The sequence below is a fragment of the Perca fluviatilis genome, chromosome 16, assembly GCF_010015445.1.
Source record: "Perca fluviatilis chromosome 16, GENO_Pfluv_1.0, whole genome shotgun sequence".
NCBI lineage: Eukaryota > Metazoa > Chordata > Actinopteri > Perciformes > Percidae > Perca > Perca fluviatilis.
In genome coordinates this window covers 28632901-28654409 of record NC_053127.1, presented here as the reverse complement: position 1 = coordinate 28654409, position 21509 = coordinate 28632901, and the positions used below count along the sequence as shown (strand labels likewise).

The 21509-nt window shown below is 41.1% G+C and overlaps 2 protein-coding genes across 2 annotated transcripts; one reads left to right on the top strand and one right to left on the bottom strand.

Moving 5' to 3' along the window:
• Positions 1 to 925: 925 nt before the first annotated feature.
• Positions 926 to 18697, top strand: ankfy1 (ankyrin repeat and FYVE domain containing 1). The gene is made up of 25 exons (XM_039826523.1): positions 926 to 1045; positions 2936 to 3143; positions 5472 to 5590; positions 6105 to 6240; positions 6396 to 6519; positions 7142 to 7291; positions 7445 to 7610; positions 8400 to 8604; positions 8699 to 8767; positions 9131 to 9333; positions 9436 to 9533; positions 10345 to 10546; positions 10695 to 10793; positions 10941 to 11094; positions 11577 to 11745; positions 12393 to 12511; positions 12732 to 12888; positions 13054 to 13254; positions 13354 to 13530; positions 13645 to 13792; positions 14438 to 14528; positions 14748 to 14872; positions 14989 to 15135; positions 16773 to 16863; positions 16999 to 18697. The coding sequence occupies exons 1-25, from the start codon at positions 1036 to 1038 to the stop codon at positions 17129 to 17131; spliced, it is 3501 nt and encodes a 1166-aa protein (XP_039682457.1). The 5' UTR covers positions 926 to 1035; the 3' UTR covers positions 17132 to 18697.
• Positions 17893 to 21401, bottom strand: LOC120575697 (neuferricin). Its single transcript, XM_039826524.1, has 4 exons — positions 21037 to 21401; positions 19918 to 20058; positions 19140 to 19326; positions 17893 to 18989 (listed from the first exon to the last, which is right to left on the bottom strand). Exons 1-4 carry the CDS (start codon positions 21293 to 21295, stop codon positions 18815 to 18817), a joined length of 762 nt encoding a protein of 253 aa, XP_039682458.1. The 5' UTR covers positions 21296 to 21401; the 3' UTR covers positions 17893 to 18814.
• Between the last annotated feature and the right edge of the window lie 108 nt (positions 21402 to 21509).

Here is a 21509-nt window from a genome sequence, read left to right as displayed (position 1 = left end):
GATGGCAAACCACACAGCCAAATATTTGAATTATCAGAGCTACTGTAACATTGTGGCAGGTTATAGGTGTGTAAACCGCTTCGCTTGTCCAAGCTTGCCCCTCCACAAGCACATCACTGTTTAGGAAAGAATTTGAATTTGAATTGTGTTACAAACTGACTCCCTTATTATCTTGCTTTTTATTCACTATCTGCTCAAGTAAATTATATTTAATGTTCCAGTAGGAAAGTGAGCTTCAACCATGATATATGTAGGTAAAACAGTACTTAACATAACTTATTTCCACCATACAATACTTTGATAAACTAAATCTTCACTGATTTGGGAGACAGAATCTCAGTGAAAATGTGATTGGCAGAGAAAACAATAGTTTTCATACATATGTGTATAATCTAGAAAATAGTACAGCATTGTCTATTGTCTATCTACTTTATCCTTAAAATTTGCATTTAGACTATAAACTTGATCACCTGTTGCCTCTGTCGAGCTTCGCTAGCTATATTAGTAAACTTTTCATCTTGGACGTAGTAGTTTAGCTGGAGCACCTGAAGGCAACATACGTTTGACAACCATTGACCAATTTCAACGCACATATACTGTTTTATACAGTCTATGCGCCCATACTGTACTGCTTTGGGTCAGAAACTGCTTTCCTTTCAGCTCTCGTCAGTGCAGACCATCCTCCATATTTTCACGCTCACAATAAAATGATGAGCGACTGAATGAGTTGGCACCTTAGACTGTTACAGTCTATGGTTGGCACTCAGTAATCTTGTTTTTGTAAGTGACAGAAAATACCTTAAGTTAACTAACAACTTTTAGCCTGTAGTATAGAAAATAATAATCATAGTGTCAATTAAACCAGGTGTATAAAATTAGCAACTAAAATAGCTACTATTCCGTTAACGGTCATGTGATAATCTATCAATTAACGTGGTTTGAGATCCACTTGAACGCAGCACCACTGCCTACTACACTGTATCTTCGTCATATCGCGATAGAGACCATCAGGCCACGGAGCTAACGCTGAGCAACATGGCGGAAGGTATGAGATTTTTTTTATTTTATTTTTTATTTTACAATTTGGTACACTCCCTGTTACCGTATGCTTGTCGACCTGTTGGACTAAATCAACTAGCTAGGGTCTTGGTTTCAAAACCGTGCATTGCCTTTGGTTGGAAATATGAAGCACTGCGACTCTTGTCAGCAGTGAACAAGCTCTGTCGTTAGCTCCCGTTGATGTTGCTAGCTGAAATTTATAGCTAGTTAGCCGAACCGGACAAGAGATGTTGGAGGGTTCGACTGTGGGGAAGAATTTTTGTTCAGGCAGATTGCTGGTTTGCAACGTACGAAAAAACCCTAATGTTAACTTACAGAATTTGCAAGTAATGCTGGTATTACGGTTTAGCTAACGTTAAGTATCAACGTCATGGATCGCATGAAACTGTCTACATTATCTAGCTATACCGTTAATTTATGTAACAGTTAACGGTTCCTGTTATATTCATTGGAGATAGGCTTTTTTTTCTTTTCTTGTTTGTAACATAATCAGTTCTGTGAAATGGATGTAAATATGGGACAGGAGACTTCACAGGACCGGGTAGCTGTCATTCCCTGTCAGGTGTTATCTGCACCACCTGGTAAAATTGCCATGGCTAAGGGCACCGCCTATATTTGGCTTAGGCATGAGGGAATGCCTGCTGTGTGTTTCTCCTCAAGGGAAATCTACTTACCAACTTGAATCCAGAGAACAAACACTCCAATCTGTGGTCTCAATGTTGTGTATGGAGCTGCTCCATTGATTCTGAACAGAAAGCATATTTTTGGTCATGTTTAATGATCGTCTGAGCCTTCACTTAAATGAAAAAAAGAAGGCCCATATTTTTCTTTTTTTCAAATTACCCCTGCAATGCCTGTATTATGTTGTGAGTGGCATAGTTTGATAGTATTCCCATTGTGTTTTGTATTTACAACAGCTTATTGCCTTACCTAGTCTGGAAGAGACAAGATTATGTTCTCAAGTCCTGACAAAATGGAGTACATTTCATACACACTTTATGTTTAGGGTGCATAAAGATTTGTTGTGTATATATACACTTGTCTGTGGAGGAAAACTGCAGGTACAAAATTGCTTTGGAAATGCATAAATCCTGCAATAGGAAGGTGGGTTTTAGTATAGTATAGGAATTTGTGACTGGTCCCTAAGTTGCTACTCCTACAAACCACCCTTCCTGTGTTGAGCTGATCAGGTGGTTTTCAGAACCACCCCCCCTTCTGCTCCTCATGACCAGTAGCCCTGCCAGTAACGGTTTACGAGGAAGGACGAAGTAACTTGCCATCTCAGCATTCTTTTCTCACTTACACTTTACTGGTTTAAAGGAAGGAAATGGGCCTCGGTAAACCTCTGTGAACTGAGACATAAAATTGTGTTGTAACATGAATATCTGTAGAAAGTGTATTTCATTTTTAAGATTTGGGAAATTGCATCTTGTATGCCTATATCTTGTTTTATACAGTCTATGGCCTTTTATACAGGGAATGCTGAAAATCATCCTTTTCTGTGCAACAAAGGTGACATGGGAAAGTGTCACAAGAAATAGGCCAGTATTATGAAAAGTAATAGTTGATCAAGTCACAATTCTAAACCCTCAGCACTGTAGCTGCACATCTAGTTCACAACCTTCATGGTATGTTTCTTTCCTGCCATATTATCACTGCCATAAGAAACTGATTTTTGTAAATAAAAAAATAAAAAAATAAAAAAATGCATATTGGAACCATTGTATTTTGGACCACCCCTTTTACCTAATGGAAAAGGTGCTTCAAAAGGTCCAGTGTTAACCTGTGTTCAGAAATGCGTCTTTCTAACCTCCTTTTTGTATCCCTGCATCTTGTTTTGTCCTCTGTCTGTCTCCTGTACCTTGATGTGGGGCAGAGGAGGTGGCCAAGCTGCAGAAGCACCTGGCCCTGCTCCGGCAGGAGTATGTGAAGATGCAGCAGAAGCTGGCTGACACCGAGAGGCGCTGTGCCGTGCTTGCTGCTCAGGCCCCTGGCCAGGGCTCCTCCACCCCTGCAGCTGCAGACACCTTCATCAGCCGTCTGCTGGACATCGTGGCCGACCTCTACAAGCAGGAACAGTACAGGTGACGAGCATGGTTGGAACGGATGGCTATGAGTTTTGTTTGAGACTTTGCTAATCCAGCAGTCCTGCAAATGTTATTATGTAGTTGTGTGTCAGCTCTGGTGGGAGTTGTGTGATACAACCCGCCTATGTTGCTACATTGTTATAGTTGATGCTGGGCTTGTCACATAACATCATGAAAACCTGTGACTGTAGGTCATGTTTTTAAGTGCTGTTGAGTGTGTTTGTTAGTTTCAGCATTATTTTATTTTTTTGTTATTATTAATTTTTTATTAACATATAAGAAAGTACATACATACACCTCAAATTTCTAACACATTTTAAAGTCAAACCCCCTCCCCTCCACCCTCCAGCAGGTTGTTAATACAAACACAGACAGAGCATTCTTATCTCAACAAAAGATCTTTCAAATCAGATATCAACTTCTCCCATATCAAAATTGTATGCGGCTGAGCATCATTTATTCTTCCGGACGACAATTTTAGGTAAGAGATATCCAAAAAAGCCAGTGAACCCTAGAGATATCATGAGATTTCCAACGCTGAACTACTATCTTCTTGGCTGCAGTTAAACCTGCTAGCCAAACTTTACGAGTTTTCTCTGGAAGACCAAGACGGGAATCATTATTTAAGAGATGCACCGCAGGATCCATTGGGAACTGGACACCTGTTAAATCGGCAATAACACCGATCACCTCCCTCCACAGACCAGATACCCCTGGGCATTCCCACATAACATGCATAAAGGAGCCAGTGGTTCCGTGGGGGCAGAATGAACAATATGGATCAGAGACCAGACCCATTTGGTGTCTTATTGTCGGTGTTAAAGTGATGGTTCGGAGTAATTTCACCCTAGGGTCCTTTGCACCATGATCTCGAGCCAAACACCCCCCCCAGAAGCTTTTTTCACCTGGGTCTAACATTGGGAGCGTTAGCGTAGCGTTATCAGCTGAATAGCTTAGCGCAGAGGCTAATGGATCCGAAGTGTCTCTTAACATTACCCCACTAATAATGCCCGAAATGATACCAAACGTCTACAGTAGTACAAATAGGTTATTTACTCATAAAACGATGGATTGTAAAATTTGTAAGTACACCAGAAGTTTATGTAAATAACACCCGCGCTTGCCTGCTCTCTGCTGCTGCTGCTGCTGCTGCTGCTGTTACTACCGGGCAGTAAGAGTGCTTAGGGACATCTACAAATTACAACACCGAAAAGAGATGCAACAAAAATATTTATTAATTTAATGATTAAATAAGGTAATGTCTCCAAACTTACCTCAATTATTACTTGTCTCCTGCTAGTTATACTACAGCACTTACTTTAAAAATAAATTAAATTAAAAATATATTTTGTTGCATCTCTTTCGGTGGTAGTAATTGTAGACTCCCTAAGCTACTTCGTCTCACAGCACAACAACAACAGCAGAAAGCAGAAGCCAGCAAGCAAGTGTTATTTACATAACCTTCTGGTGTACTACAAATTTACAATCCACTCGTTTATGAGTGCATAACTTATATGTAGTGCCGTGTGGGCGTTATATCATTTGGTGATAATAATAGATTCATTAGCCTGCTAAGCTATTCAGCGGCTACGCTACTCGCTAACTCTCCCAATGTTAGACCCAGGTGAAGTAAGCTTCTGAGGTTTCTCAGTCATGGTGCAAAGGACCCTAGGGTGAAATTACTCCGAACCATCACTTTAAATAGGCCCTATGGCAGAATTTCAAATGTATATATCTATGGTTTGGGTTTTTTGAGGCACCAGCTACATTACCCCAAATAACCTCCCAGTCTAAGTCCTGTCCCACTACTGATATATCTCTATCCCAGGCTTTCATTCCTGGTGTGGGCATATATTTCTGGGAATTTAATTTGTTATATAGTTATGACACCATCTGCTTGGGAGAGTTGTGTATCCAGCTCAAAATCGGATGGTCCTTTAACTTAGACCCCCAAGGAACCCCGTAGGCTTTACAGGCTGATCTCATTCTGAAATAAAAGAAAAGGGAGTGCTTATCATATCATATTGAGACACCAGCTCCTGGAAGTCAAGAATAGCGCTTTCCCCACTAATATCCTGAAGGGTATTAATTCCTTTCTCTTTCCAATGCTTGTTGGCAAACGGTTTTCCCCCAGACAGAAGGTGACTATGATGCCATAACGGGGAAGCCTTGCACCACGTCTTTTTAAATTTTATGAATTTTTCTGCTGCTCTAAATATTTGTATCATATACGCCATGATCGGACCAAGTTTCAGCATTATTGAAGACCTATAATTGTGATAAATATACTTGGTTTCTCAAAGATGAATGTGTTGGTTTTTGCAGTGATCTGAAAGTGAAAGTCGCAGGGGAGAATCTCAGTGCCCATAAGTTTGTGTTGGCTGCTCGCAGTGATGTCTGGAGTCTGGCCAACATGGCCTCCACCTCTGAACTGGACCTATCTGGTGAGCCACCCTGGTGTAGCTTCACTGTGTTAATGGAGTAGCTTAAGTCATAATGAAAATCCATTTGTTACCTACTCACCCCTGTCAGTCAACATGCTTATGAGTTAATGGATGATGATGACCGAATATTTATTTTGGAGTTAATCATGCAGACTGTCAAAGTCCAGTATTTGACACAGTTTTGCTCTTGGTAGATTTTAGCCCTCTTGCCTATTTCCCAGTAAGATAATCAGTAAGGGGTTGAATTCGTATAGATTTGAGCATAGGACTGCTTGTGAAATGTGAAACTACCTCCTAAACAAATGTTTTGTGGAGGGCATCCACGTTTTTCAAAATAAAAGAATAAATAGATGTTTTTTTTATGTTTTATCAATTGTCCAAAATAATTGTGGTGAGTCCGGTGTTTGAGACTGACTGACTGAAAGTAAAATGTTTTCATCTTTCAGAAATAAAGTAGGTTAGCAATTGATCATTCTGTGTACATTTCTGACTTGGTGACATGATGGATTTCCAGATTGCAAGCCCGAGGTTGCCATGGCAATGCTGCGCTGGGCATACACCGACGAGTTGGAACTTACTGAGGACGATGCCTTTCTCATTGACTTGATGAAGGTGGCCAACCGCTTCCAGCTTCAGCTGCTCCGAGAAAGGTCAGCACAAGTCATATATACTGCCTTTTAATTTGCAGGCTACAGTTACTTACAACTTGAATTGTTTCTGTTGGCAGCATTACTGTTGCATAACATATTATAGACCTGTGTGGCTTAACGGCCCAAAAATACATTTGTTTCTCTGCCGGGGACAGGTGTGAAAAAGGCGTGATGTCCTCCGTGAATGTCAGGAACTGCATTCGCTTCTACCAAACAGCTGAGGAGCTAAATGCCACCACCCTGATGAACTACTGTGGGGAGATCATAGCCAGTCACTGGGTGAGTGCCTTCAGACGGTGTTTGTACATGGCCAACTCGGGAACTTAGCGGGTGTTCGTGTGCAATGCGTTGGCATACATGTGTGGGATGGATGATTTGTTTTTTTTCAAGTCTTGTTGTGAAAAGAGCTTTTGGCACTGAAAAATGATCTGTTACCAAACCATGTTAGTTTGCAATCTGCTATTAGCTGTCTGGATTATGTGATCATCTACAAACTTAACAGTTTTCATGAGTCCCGAGGCATCAAAATGTGCCTTTTTTTTTTCATAAATATACCACTTCTGAATCACCTTCACCTGTTTTTCTGTGGGGTATTCTCCTCACGTTTGCTCCTTTTTGACAGATCAGTGTTGCCTCGCCAGTGTGAGGCATCTCATCATTTACGATACAATAAATCCAGTAAGGCCACAGCTCAGCAACTGTTATCAAGGTTAACTTTATGACTTTGGTGTAGAAAATGGCCGTTAACTGTCACCAGCTTCTGACACCTCAGGCTCTGATAACTGCTTCTCAAGGACCTTACGAATTATTTTCAGGCTTCCATCTTAAGAAAATGAGTGACACTTGTTGACCTTTTCCATCACTGATGTTTGACACTGACCCATTGTTGTGTTTTTATCAGGATGATCTGAGAAAAGAAGATTTCAGCACCATGAGTGCCCAACTACTGTACAAGATGATCAAGTCTAAAACAGAGTATCCTCTCCACAAAGCCATCAAAGTCGAGCGAGAAGATGTGGTCTTTCTCTATCTCATCGAGATGGACTCACAGGTCAGCTGCCCACAGATACCCCTTTTTTAACTGCTCACTAACTAGTGTTTGTGTTGCTTGTTACAGTATAACCAGCGAGAAGAGTAAAGGTTTCCCTTTATGCTACCAAAAGGTTTAATGTTTTCTTTTGGTGTTGTTCTATCTTGTTTTCAGCTACCTGCCAAGCTGAATGAACTGGACAACAACGGTGACCTGGCGCTAGACCTGGCGCTCGCTCGTAAATTAGAAAGTATTGCCACCACTCTGGTTAACAACAAAGCCGATGTGGACATGGTGGACCAGAGTGGCTGGAGCCTCCTGCATAAGGCCATCCAAAGAGGTGTGTGAGAGTCATTATTACTACACCTTTTGGCACCCTTGTATCTTTCTTGTCAAAGTGGTGTCCAAAAAATGTGTTCATTTTAAAATATATCTACCTACCATGATACCCACTTAATCAAATTTAATGAAATAAACACTCAACCCTTCTCAAGGCTTTTTCTTGTACAGACTTGGTTACATTGTGAACACTTAGATTTTGGAGATGATTACACGAAGGCAGAGATTCTTTCTTCATGACTGTTAAAGTGCTCATATTATGCTTTTTTGGCATTTCCCCTTTCCTTTATTGTGTTATATATCTTTTTTTGTGCACGTTATAGGTTTACAAAGTGAAAAAGCCCAAAGTCCACCCCAAAGGGACTTACCATCTCCATCAGAAAACACTGTTCACAAACTGCTCCAAACAGCTCTATTGTAGTCCAGCCTTTACTTTTGTGACGAACATGAGTCACTTTGTAACACACGTTATAAAGCTCACCTAGCTGCTAGCATGGCACTCCCTCATACTCTGCTTCTGACTGGCTAGTAGTCCTTACCTAGCTACTGCGCATTTGCGACTCCCAACAAAGATGGAACAGAAGTCCGATGACTCACTCTGTAGCTAAAACAGAGAGCTCAACACACAGGGTGAAAAGAGGAGCTGCAGCAATGTGCAGTACAACAAAAACATGGTGTTTTTTGAAAATTAAACCATGTAAACCTATTCTGATATAACCTCCTGAATACAATTATAAACCTGAAAATGAAGATAATATGAGCACTCTAATCTTTCTTCCTCTTCTTCCAGGTGATGAATTTGCCTCCATCTTCCTGATTCGCCACTCTGCTCAGGTGAATGCAGCCACAGTGGGGGCGGTGGAAACCCCACTTCACCTGGTCTGTTCTTTCAGCCCCAAGAAACACTCTGCGGAAGTGATGAGCGGCATGGCACGAATCGCGGAGGCTCTGCTCAAGACCGGAGCCAACCCCAACATGCAGAACAGCAAGGGCAGGTAGGCCACTGGGCTCTTATTGGGGTTGCAAAGGTGGCCAACTACTGTGCAAAGTATGGTGGTGCTTCAACTTTTGGTCTTTTGATGTTTTTAGAACTCCGCTGCACGAAGCTGTGGCATCAGGGAATGAGCCAGTGTTCAACCAACTACTACAGTGCAAACAGTGAGTTACATTCTGCCTTCAAATGGAAGTAGTGAGTTTGTGGAAAGTCACACACAGACGCCACGCTTGGTGTTCAATTAGTTGAACTCATGAGACCCCCATAGCTAGCTAATTGAGTAATGGGTATTGTGCTAATCCTTTTTTCTTTTTCTATGCCATGCTGACAAATTGGAAGAGGAGACAATAAATGTAACATTTAATTAAAAAAATACATGACAGCTTGTCAATTTAGAAAAGTTTAATTAAAAGAGTTCTCATGAACACAACCCTGTTTGAAGGCACCATATATTTAAGATGATGTGACCCTGGTCATCATTCAACTCTGAAGATAATCCTGTAACCTTGGGTAATCTGTCTTGTTAGGCTTGACCTAGAACTCAAGGACCACGAGGGCAGCACAGCTCTGTGGCTGGCCCTGCAGTATATCACCTTGTCTTCAGACCCCTCAGTAAACCCATTTGAGGATGATGCACCAGTAGAGAACGGCACCTCATTTGACGAGAATAGTTTTGCCGCCCAGCTTCTCCAGAGAGGAAGCAATCCTGACGCACCTGACTCTACCAAAGGTGCTGTTTAAACAACCTCACTCTGCAGTCATTTCTTGAATGGAATGATGCCTGTGTCTTTTAAACACATTTTCATCTTCCTTTTGTTTTCATCCCTCGTAGAAAACTGCCTCATGCAGCGAGCAGCTCAGGCCGGCAATGAGGCAGCTGCCCTTTTCCTTGCCACTCATGGAGCAAAGGTCAACCATATCAACAAATGGGTGCGTATGAATATTAGGCCACATAACCGCCAAACCATTACGTAGGTTTAGTGTGCAGGTAGTATGTCCTTGTAACGGTTATACATTCTTTCCTTTAGTACAGTGTCCCTTGGCCAGTCAGGGTTATTTATCAAAGGTCAGAACCCTTTCCAAGTTTTAAGGATTCAAGGATTTGGGTAATGGGTAAAATAATGGTTAAAAAAGAGAAAGTATAATTTAAAATTGTGAATATTTTTTATAAAGATGTCTTAATTTATATAATGCATCACAGGTGTGTCACCAGTGCACAAGTTACATGCTCTGTAACATGTGCCATGTAACTACATGTATTAGTCACAATCTGAGTCTTTCTTTGTTTTAATGTAACTTCATCATACGAAACAGGCGGGTCCTCCAGAGTTACTGCAGGGGGGCCGCAAAATTAATATTTAGTAATAAAAAAAAAAAAATAGATAAACATCCAGCATAGGTAGCAAAGATGCATTGGCATATTCATGAAAAAAACTACATTTAATTACGCAACATTGATGACAACCTTACTATATGTACATTACAACATGATGTGTAAAATATATAAATATCCATCCATCTTCATCTATCCGGCCCAGTTTAATATGCAACTAAATTGTATACACTATATATAGCAGGGGGTCCCTGCTCCATCATTCTTTCAGCTAAGGAGTCCTTGGCTTAAAAACGTTGAAGACCCCTGATCTAAATGAAATTCTTATGTCTTACTAATAAAGATATTATTATTATTATTATTATTATTATTATTATTATTATTAATAATACTTTTCCTTTCCTTCAGGGGGAGAGTGCGCTTCATACAGCATGTCGCTGTGGCCTGGCGAGCCTGACAGCAGAGCTGCTCCAGCAAGGGGCCAACCCCAACCTACAGACCCAGAAGGCTCTGCCTGACGACACGGTCGGTGTGGCTACGCAGACCCCACTCCACATGGCCATTGCTCACAACCACCCAGATGTAGTCTCTGTCATCCTCGAGCAAAAAGGTCAGCATTTATACACGCGAAAGCCTGTAACTAACGTGCAAACCATGTGTTAAGCAATTTCTGCTTTACTTCACTACACGTTATCACTAATGTCCTTAAAGATCCTGAAATAGATCCACTTATCTTTCCCTTGATGGCTCTATTGCAGCCAATGCACTTCATGCCACCAACAACTTCCAGATCATTCCAGACTTCAGTCTCAAAGACTCCATGGACCAGACAGTGCTGGGCTTGGCCTTGTGGACAGGTACGCGGCACTACACCTCCACGGTGAAGTTGTAATACAGCTGATTCTGCTTTATCAAAATGATCTTTTGGAGTGCATAACCTTGTTAGAGGACTGCATGGTGATCTGTGTATGTGATTTAGAACATGTACAATCTGTCCCTGTCAGGCATGCACACTATAGCAGCTCAGCTGCTGGGCTCAGGGGCTTCTATCAATGACACTATGTCCAATGGGCAAACCCTGCTTCACATGGCCATCCAAAGACAGGACAGCAAGAGTGCCCTCTTCCTTCTGGAGCATCAAGCAGACATCAATGTCAGGTAACACTTGGGTTGTATGGCATTTGTAAAGCATTTGTGCAGTAAAAGTGTTTTTTGAAATGATTGTTTTGAGCATTGTATGCCTTTTTTATTTTTTTTGGTTAGCCAACAGTAGAGAGATGACAGGAAATTAAGGAGAGAAATCTGGGGAAAGACATGCGGTTAAGGTACCGACAGGGTCTTGGGTGTCCGTATGTTCTGTTATTTTTCTGTTTTATGAACCAGATTAAGTGACACTAAATAAATACATAATTAATATGTAGAGCAGTAACATATAACAACCTAAGATGGGACCCAAAATACATTGGGTATGGAAAAAAAGATTTAACATGTGGCAGGAAAGGGCCCCTTAATTGCTCTCTCAGCAGAGGAAAATTAATTTCAGATTATTTAAGCAATCTCCCAGTATTGAGTTAGAAGTTTAAAGTTTTTAAATTGTTCCAGTCTTCTGTATTTTATGTCTATAATTTCTCCACTACCAGGACCCAGGAGGGACAAACAGCACTACAGCTGGCCATCAGTAACCAGCTGCCACTGGTAGTGGATGCCATTTGCACAAGAGGAGCTGATATGTCTGTGGTGGATGACAAAGGGAACCCTCCATTGTGGTTGGCTCTGGAGAATGGCCTGGAGGACATTGCATCCACACTGGTGAGACAAATGCATGCACAGCCAATTTAGAGATGATAGATGCCTCTTACTTCCTCATTGGCACACTGCCATTTAATAATTGTTACAAAACTTAATTCAAGATAAAATGAAACTGAAATGAAAACGAAACCTTAATGAGCCTCAGGCATGGATGTGTGTGGTTGTCTGGTTGGCAGAAAACATCCTCCATCTTGTTTGTCAGGTTCACTCTTGGGTTTGGATGTGCCGCAAATGACAAGCACTTTTATGTTGATTAAATACTTTTATTGATAGAGTAAAATTTCCCACGTGTTACTCATATTTGGATTAAAGAAAGGAATTTGACAAAAAAAGGAATTTGACAAAAAAAGGTATTTGACTTACTTACTTACTTACTTACCCCTATAGTAATTGAAACAGTAGTGGTGTTTGTATGTCCATACAACATCCAGCACATATTAATGTCAGCCTTATCCAAAACATCTAGAGTGAACAAGGATTGGTTCCAAAAATGACTATAAACCACTGGTGTTTTGAAGCCAAACAGCTGCACAAAACCTTATACAGGACTGTATTCACACCTATATATGTTTTATAGATTTCAGGTTGGGAAACACAAATATTTTCTTGCATTTTGACCGTCATTGAGTCTTGTTTGTTCCACCTAGGTCCGCCATGGCTGTGATGCGACTTCTTGGAGCACAGGGCCCTCTGGCTGCCAGCAGAACCTCCTGCACAGAGCTGTTGATGAGAATAATGAGGTCTCTGCTTGCTTCCTCATCCGCAGGTCTGCCAGTCTTCTTACCACTAGAGTTTGGGAAACCTAATCCTAGGACATGTTTGCCTAAATCGAATTATGTTAAGAAAATGTCAGTTACAGATAAAACAACATAATCAGTCTGAAAGTAGAAACATGTCTGTTTTAAAACATGGTGTTATTGAGATGGATGTAGCTAGCTGTCCTAACTTTCGGTCTGCCTCGTGTGTGTGTGTGTGTGTGTGTATAGTGGTTGTGACGTAAACAGCACGAGACAGCCAGGCCCTAACGGGGAAGGAGATGAAGAAGCCCGCGATGGACAAACTCCCCTCCACCTGGCAAGCAGCTGGGGATTGGAGGAGGTGGTGCAGTGCCTTCTCGAGTTTGGAGCTAATGTTAATGCACAGGTCAGTCCTGTGACATCAGTGGGTCCATTGTTTTTTTTTTTTTTGTCTGATACTGCTGATGCAGTTTTCATGCCACTTCAGCATACAGCTCATGAGAGATTAGTAAGCGAGGTGTAATCATGCTCTTTTTCTAAGCGTTTATTCCCGTGTCTGTCCATTTGTCAGGATGCAGAGGGCAGGGCTCCCATCCATGCTGCCATTAGCAACCAGCACAACGTCATTATACAGCTCCTCATTTCCCATCCAGACATTCGTCTCAACATTCGCGACCGTCAAGGAATGACCCCCTTCGCCTGTGCCATGACGCACAAGAACAATAAGGCAGCCGAGGCTATCCTCAAGAGGGAGCCAGGTGCTGCTGAGCAGGTAACGCTGACATTAATGCAGCAGTTTATGTCACCGTAGCACTTCTAAAAGATTACTGTATTGATCTCTCCTGACCTCAAAACTTCTGTTTCTGTCCAGGTGGACAACAAAGGACGTAACTTTCTCCACGTGGCTGTGCAAAATTCCGACATCGAAAGTGTCCTGTTCCTCATCAGTGTCCAAGCTAATGTCAACTCCAGGGTTCAGGATGCAGCCAAACTCACCCCTCTCCACCTGGCTGTCCAGGCTGGATCAGAGATCATTGTCCGCAACCTGGTATGAACCTGAGAATTTCTTGGTCTTCTGCATTCATTATTCATGGCAATTTAAGTGTTATTGAAAGAGCGGTGCAGTTGATGTTGTTTTTATTGTGCATTTTTCTGCTTTCAGCTGCTTGCCGGAGCCAAAGTAAATGAGCTGACCAAACACAGGCAGACAGCACTACATTTGGCTGCCCAGCAGGACCTGGCCACTATTTGTTCTGTGTTGCTGGAGAATGGAGTAGACTTCGCTGCTGAGGATGAGAATGGCAACAATGGTACTTTAGATTCTTTATTAATACGCTCTTTGTTTTTTGAGGTTTTGTAATCTGGGATTCTTCTATTAACAAATGGCATTCAAATTGACAAATAAATAATCCGATTACCAATCAACTCAGGGGGCAGTCTGTGTTTCAGTCTCTCATTCACCAAATTTAACAGTGGAGTTAATAGTCCTTTGCCAACAGGAATAATAGATATCCCTGTTCCTGATGTGATTGACAACCTTTGACCACCCAGTCATGACAGCTGTTATATTTTGATGCAGGGACTCAACAAGGGACCTGTCGTACTGCTGTGCAAACATCAGCAATAGGTCACTGTCAGAGGTGGATGCTTTTAGTTCATACCAAAGACGTTCATTACTGATATCCAGATTGGTTTTGCACTAGACTGTTTCTCAAGATAAATGGTTAATTCTGTTGGTTTTTTATTTATTTTATTTTTTAAAGATGGTAAGAGTTACTCATGGTAGAGATTACAATAGTGTTGTCCCAACAGGACTGTCAGTAGATATTGCATTGTTCAAAGGAGTCATTGCTTTCATCTTTAAAAATTACAAGTGGAGTTACTCTATTCTCTGTTGTGTAATTGATTATTTAATATCATCCCACCTATAACATTGTATTCTTTTGTCTCCCTAGCTCTGCATCTGGCTGTGATGCAGGGCCGCCTTAACAACGTCAGAACCCTTCTCACAGAGTCCAACGTTGATGCCGAGGCCTTCAATCTCAGGTACACTCAGGTTCTTTCACAGTAAACAATACGATCAAACTTTTTAGGTCATTGCAGAAGCAACATCAGCACCGTAGCATGCAGAAAATGAGATAAAAACTAAAACATAGAATATTAACAATGTGGAGAGTGTAAGATTTTTAAACCTAACAGATAACCATTTTCTAGACTATAATGTCACCTTGCCTGTCTCCTTTTCATCTTATTATGTCTGTTTAGGGGTCAGTCACCAATGCACGTACTAGGCCATTATGGGAAAGAGAACGCCGCCGCCATTTTTGAGTTGTTCCTGGAGTGTATGCCTGAATACCCTCTGGACAAACCAGATAATGAAGGGAACACAGGTACTGAAGTCACTGTTAATAGTATACATACTATTAGTACTGGTATTGTATACACACTATATAGTATACAATACCAGTGGTACACTATAATGAATGTGACCTGTATTCTATTGCAGTTCTGCTCCTGGCCTACATGAAAGGAAATGCAAACCTGTGCCGTGCCATTGTGAGGGCTGGGGCTCGACTGGGCGTCAATAATAATCAGGGCATCAACATCTTCAACTACCAAGTTGCAACCAAACAGTTGCTCTTCCGCCTTCTAGGTAAGTTTCCACACTGTCTATCAGACATTCTTTATGTATTACAGTTTTTCTCAGTCGCTTTGGTACATTTCTCAGATCAGAATTGAAATTCACAAAAACTACTTGTTTAACCTCCATGTCAAAGCAATTTATTTGTCTTTTGAACACTAGCAAATGCTTCGGCACATTGGCAATTGCTTATGTCATGTTGATCAAAATGTATTATGCTGGATCTCTTGAATAGTCTTACCCCCAAAAAACATAGAGGCTTTAGTTCATTGCATAAGTCATTACATGCAACATGGTTGAACCAGTTGTCATAATCTGGCAAGCGTATTTTACATACATCTCTATTAACTTTTTTTGTAAATGTGTCCTAAATTGCTGATTTCCTCTCCGATAAATCTTGACTTTCACTAATGAAGGGGAATGTGTGAAGTGTTAGATCAACCAATGATCAACCAGTTCTCTAAAATAGCTCAGAGGTGCATCTCATGAACCTTCAAATGGCAAGCATGTATAGACGGAGCACGATCTCTCATAATGGAAGAACAACAAGGAAATGAACAGGGTTAACTAACTAACAGCTGGGAAGAAGAAGAGGAGTAAGGCTGTGTGGTGGTGGAAGGGTGTAAAAAGACTGCACTGTAATTCCCCATACAGTGCTGCGTGCTTAGTTATTTTTTTTCTACTTCTAATTTTGTATTTTTTTCCCTTTTGTGCTATGCAGTGCTGTAAAACATTGTTGTCTTTTTCTTTTCTGTATCACAATGACATGGTCTGTCAACAAGTTACAGTAAAGGCGTGAATCCTGTCCAATCTCCCACATACTCTAATGTGTAACTTTGTCCTGCTGAAAGTGATATATGCCATACGGAAGAATTTTCAATCATCATCAAATCCTTAGCCATAGTTTACATCAGAAAATACTGTTATTGACCACATGGCTAAGCATTTATGACTATCTTGTTTTGTAAACAATGACACAGCACTTTATTCTGAAGCACTGACATGTTCATTAAAATAAATATTGACTTTTGGGAGATAAATTAAGGATTTTGAGCATGTTACGGGCTTTTGCAGGTCATCCATTGTGTGTTGCTGTTTGTACGAATTGTTTTGGGAAATGCACTTACTGTTTTGCCAATGTTAAGGACGATTTAAGAAATGAACCAAAGCGACTGAGAAAAACTAAAACGACGGCTACATGCTACATGCTCTGATACAATGTATTTAGTCTGTATCCCTGACGTTCCACTTCGGGATTGATCCGGTGCTGCAGGAAATTGGGCTAGATGCATGTAGTTTGTTTCTTTGGGCTTTTCTTGTGTTGGAATTCTAAACTGCGGTGGATTTGAGAGGACTATGGTTAACTGCTCCTCAGATCTCTGCAGGGTAAATCCAGACAGCTAGCTAAACTCTCTGTCCAGTGTGAGTTCTCTTTTGCACGACTACTTTACAGCGGCTCCGTGTGGCGCTTACCATGACTATTGTGATTGGTTTAAAGAAATGCCGATAAACCAGAGCACGTTTTCCTCCCATCCCGGAATGCTGTGTGGACTGGCCAGATCCTCCACGCTCCACAGCGTGTGCATGGTCTGGCAAACGAGACTACAATGTATTTGACCCCCATGATTTTTTTTTCTTCATTGGTTTAGATATGCTGTCCAAAGAGCCCCCTTGGTGTGATGGGTCCAACTGTTATGAATGTGTTGCCAAGTTTGGTGTTACAACGCGGAAACATCACTGGTTAGTACGGCTTTTTAAATTTTTTTTAAATTTTTTTTTTTTTATGTGCAATAAATAATACGTTTTATTTATTAATTTCACTTATGTTTTCATTTTGTGTCAAATGGTAATCCTGTGTCTCCTCCTTGACTCCAGCCGCCACTGTGGGCGCCTGTTGTGCCACAAGTGCTCTATAAAGGAGATACCCATCATCAAGTTTGACTTGAACAAGCCGGTGAGGGTGTGTGACATCTGCTTCGATGTACTAACTCTGGGTGGGGTATCGTAATGCAGTGGCCTGGATATCCACCGCCCTCTGACACTAGCCATGCCAGGCCCAACTTGGCACAGTTATTCAGGCACACCAGGAGAAGGAGCATCAGTAGCAGGACATACTAACAAGAGATTCCTGGACAATTATGGACCATCATCTTTATACTATTCCAGTCTATAAAAAAAAAAAAAAAAACTATTAATGTTTTAGGAGGACGTTTCAGGAAGTGAAACATTGTCTTCTTGTTTCCGTTTTGATCAAGGTATCTTAAAGTGGATATAAGCAGCTCTCCAGCTCGTTGATGGCTGGTCTCAGTTTGTTAATCAGTTTCCCTAGCCCATTGATGTTTGTAATGATTAACTCGTGTATTATCACAAGTGGGAAATTTCAATTCAATGATGAAAATTTAATTTTCTTTTCCTGTTCTCTGTTGGGATTTCACCATGAGCAGCCTTTATGCTATGTGACCTGCCCAAAGACAGAAATCCAATGCTACACAATGAATACTTACATTTATATGAGAGCTGCTGTCAACCAAGAGCAGAGCAAACGCGTAAAATGCCCCTAGATCACTAAATCTCCAAGGACTGAACTATCAACACGTTTCTGTAATCTTTCATCTTTCACTCTGTCTGTCAACCCAGTTCTGTACTGACTGGATAAAGTGGGACAGACTAGGAGGATATAAAGGGAAAGCAACTTGTGTTATAAATGAGCATAATTTTCATATGTGATCTAATCTAGATGGATCCAGTTTGATTCAGAATTACAACATGGACATTGAATTACTTTAATGTTAGAGGTGAAAGATGGCACAACTGGACAAGGATGACATTTCTCATGACACAGGGCTGTTTTTCTCCCATTGGTACATAGTCTATCATGTGTAGGCATCAGCCAAATTATACAGAGCGCTTACTTTTTAACATGGCAAGTTGGGAAAATGGACCTGGAAAAAGCCGATTTTTATCACAAAAGAATATAAATGTCCAAAATTCTCTCAACAATCCTCTTCAGTTAGAGAAATGCCTATTATGCCTATGCATGTCATTTAATTTGTAGCCTTTACATGCCATTGTTATATTCTTAAATCCTATTTCAAAATCAGTCACAAATGATAACATTCCATTTTTTTTTTATCTGCCATGAGGTCCTCGTAGGAAGATCATAGTCCCCACAATGTTGCCTCGAGTCAAGTTGTCTTGACCCATCACATTTAACGCTTCTTGATTTCTAAGCCTAACGGGTGCACTTTATCAAGATTACATGACATTTCCGATCATGGGGGAGAATGTGGATTAGAGGGGTGGCCAAGTAGTGGGGCCTCTTTAAGTATTGTTAAATTGTACAGATAAATGTGTGATATTTTTGACCACTACAACTGTTTTGTACTTAAATGCAGTTTGTGCTTGTCATTGTGACAAACCTAAATCTTGCCTATGTTAATCTTTTATGCACATTGTTTAATCTTTTATGCACATTATATTGTATCTGTATGCTCAGATATCTAGCCTGTCTCTTCCTGGTGTATCCTTTTAGAGAAAGGGAGGACAACTTTACATAAAGGTCATCAAAAACCAATTCATTGACTTTTAATTCTTCCTCTTTATTGTGAATAAGTCAAAAGTCCCTGAGGATTGTGCTGTTAAAAAAACAAACAAGCCGTGAATATGTCCACTTTCTGGGCTGGCCCAGAGATTAGAACTCTTCAACAGAGCATGAGTCCCTGTGCGGAGGGCAGCCGTCATATTTCTGCAGGTTGGGGTCTTCCTCTGCTGCTGCTGGGTTTTCAACACAGACACAACGAACACTACTGGAGCCTGGGGAGAAGAGCTTCCGCGGGACACCTGCCCAGCCTCTTTCCACTCCACCGCTGGAGGAAAAACAAACCAATCAGTACTGTTAATCCTGATGCATACCAATAACGCCTGCTAATGTAAGACATGCTCCAGTACATTGCAGCATTGCGTCATATGCACTGTAGGCTTGTTAATATTTGATTAGGCCAGAACTATTTTCATACCTCTTAGTGGAGCACCAGACTCTTCCTCCCCTGGCGGCGCTCCACTCTGAGTTGCAGGCTGGGAAGTGTACCATCTCTGCCTCAGACTGGGCCTTGATTCGCTGGCCCTCTGCTAGTGATGCTTCCACCTGCAACAGGGCCTCCGTGGGCTGCCCAGTCTCGCTATAGAACCGGCTTATTAACAGACCTGAAATTCAACATAGGTGAAGGCTGTTGGTTGGAGATGAAGATGAAGATGATGGATGTCAGTTGATAAGAAATGAGGTGAACCAACTAAATCAGCAGAAGGTTAAACATTACACATCAGTCGTAAGCTATTCACAATATTGCACGAGCTGTAGCTCTTCAGGATATTTCAATTTGTAGACTCGGCTTGTGGCAGATATAGAGAAACAGGACCTTCACTAGCTCACACTGCATACTCTGGAGTTGTCCAAACATTGTTTTTTCTGGCCTAATTGTTTAATTTATCTGACATTTTGGAAGGACCCATTCATAGCTACTGCTTTCTGTTAAGGCCCCTAATGTAGTAGGCTACTGATGAGCAATTTAAAGAATTTTCTAAGCAAAAAACTGTCAGTCTCTTATTCACAAAACTGTCACAGGAGTAATGTTATAATCTACACTACATGTTAGCAAATACCTTTTAATAAGGCTGAACTGAACCTGATCGTACAAGATGGTGGGAAGGTAACTGCCAACTAATTTTGTTTGGTAAAAAAATAAGTGCTATACAAAAGGTTGACATTAGAAGTCTTGGGGGACAAACATCACATACCTACACTTTGGTATTCCCTCTGATAGAAGGCTAGCCAGTCATAAAGGGCTATCACCTGCAGTGGGGACAGACTGCACACATCATCTGTCAGGCCACTTTCTGTGAAGTCCCCAGTGATGAAGGCCAGTGAGGCATCTTTGCCTGAAAATGCAGACATATACAGTGGCTTGCATAAGTTTACACACCCATGCTAAAGTTGACTAAAAAGAGGAATAAAAAAACATCTTTTGGAAATTGATCTTAATGCCTCAATTAAAATAATTAGTAAAAATCCAACCTTTAAGGACACCAATTTTCTTTGTGAATGAAAAATGTATCGTCAATAAATACATGTTCTTCCTTAAAAAACGGGGAGCATAAGTATACACACCCCTATGTTAAATTCCCATAGAGGCAGGCAGATTTTTATTTTGAAAGGCCAGTTATTTCATGGATCCAGGATACTATGCATACCTAGACCATACCTAGAGATTGGCATGGTTTTATTTCAGTTAGCCTAATAGCTGGTTTGATTTGCATTGAGAGATGATCTTATGGAAAGTACCCATGCCAATCTCTAGGTATGGTGAAGGGTATGTGATGATGTGGGGCTATTTTAATTCCAAAGGCCAAGGGAACTTTATCAGGATGCATAGTATCCTGGATCCATGAAATAACTGGCCTTTAAAAATAAACATCTGCCTGCCTCTATGGGAATTTAACATAGGGGTGTCTATACTTATGGCCCCAGTATTTTAAGGAAGAACATTTATTTATTTACGATACATTATTCATTCACAAAGAAAATTGGTGTCATTAAAGGTTGGATTTTTCCAATTCCAATTCCCAAAAGATGTTTTTTTTTATTCCTCTTTTTAGTCAACTGTAGCATGGGTGTGTACACTTACGCAAGTATATAATATAGACATTACAGTGTATGGGATATTAATGTACTATAGCTGTGTATGTGCTATCACAAGACTGGAATTCCTGTTCCTGATTTAGGTTTGTTGAGGATTCGGGGTGTTCATCAGAATCAGACCATTGATGTTTTAACACACGTAAACCTTAACAGGTCTGTCTGTGGTTGTTAGCTTAGATAAACACAATATGGGCTCTGTAAGAGAAGCGTCGAATCACCTGCCATAAAGTGATAAGCACCACCAGGTCCATAGTGCTTGTGCCCCTTGTGTACATCAAAGACTTGCCCCAGTATGGCCAGGTAAAGGCCCTTGCTGCCTTCCTCCCCGTCGTACACTGATAATTCACGCCTGCTCAGGAGCCGCATAGGCGGCCCCTTGTTTGATCCATATCCAAATGTAACGGCCCACTCGCGAGGAACGAACACAACTGCCAGTGCTAGAAACGCGACCAATACGTAGCCGAGCATGTTGTTCATTTAAGCGTTTTGGTATGTCATCCATTTGCATCACATATCTTCCACTTGTTCAAAATAGTCAACAACACAGTTACTTCCGTGTACATGAACACCACAGCGCATGTGCAAACCGATGACGCAAAGGACGTTTCGGGCACGCTGACGTACAGTACGTCAATGCGGTAGTAGTGAACTGCAAAGCAGAGCTCTAGCTGTAGGTTAGAGGTCTGTGTGT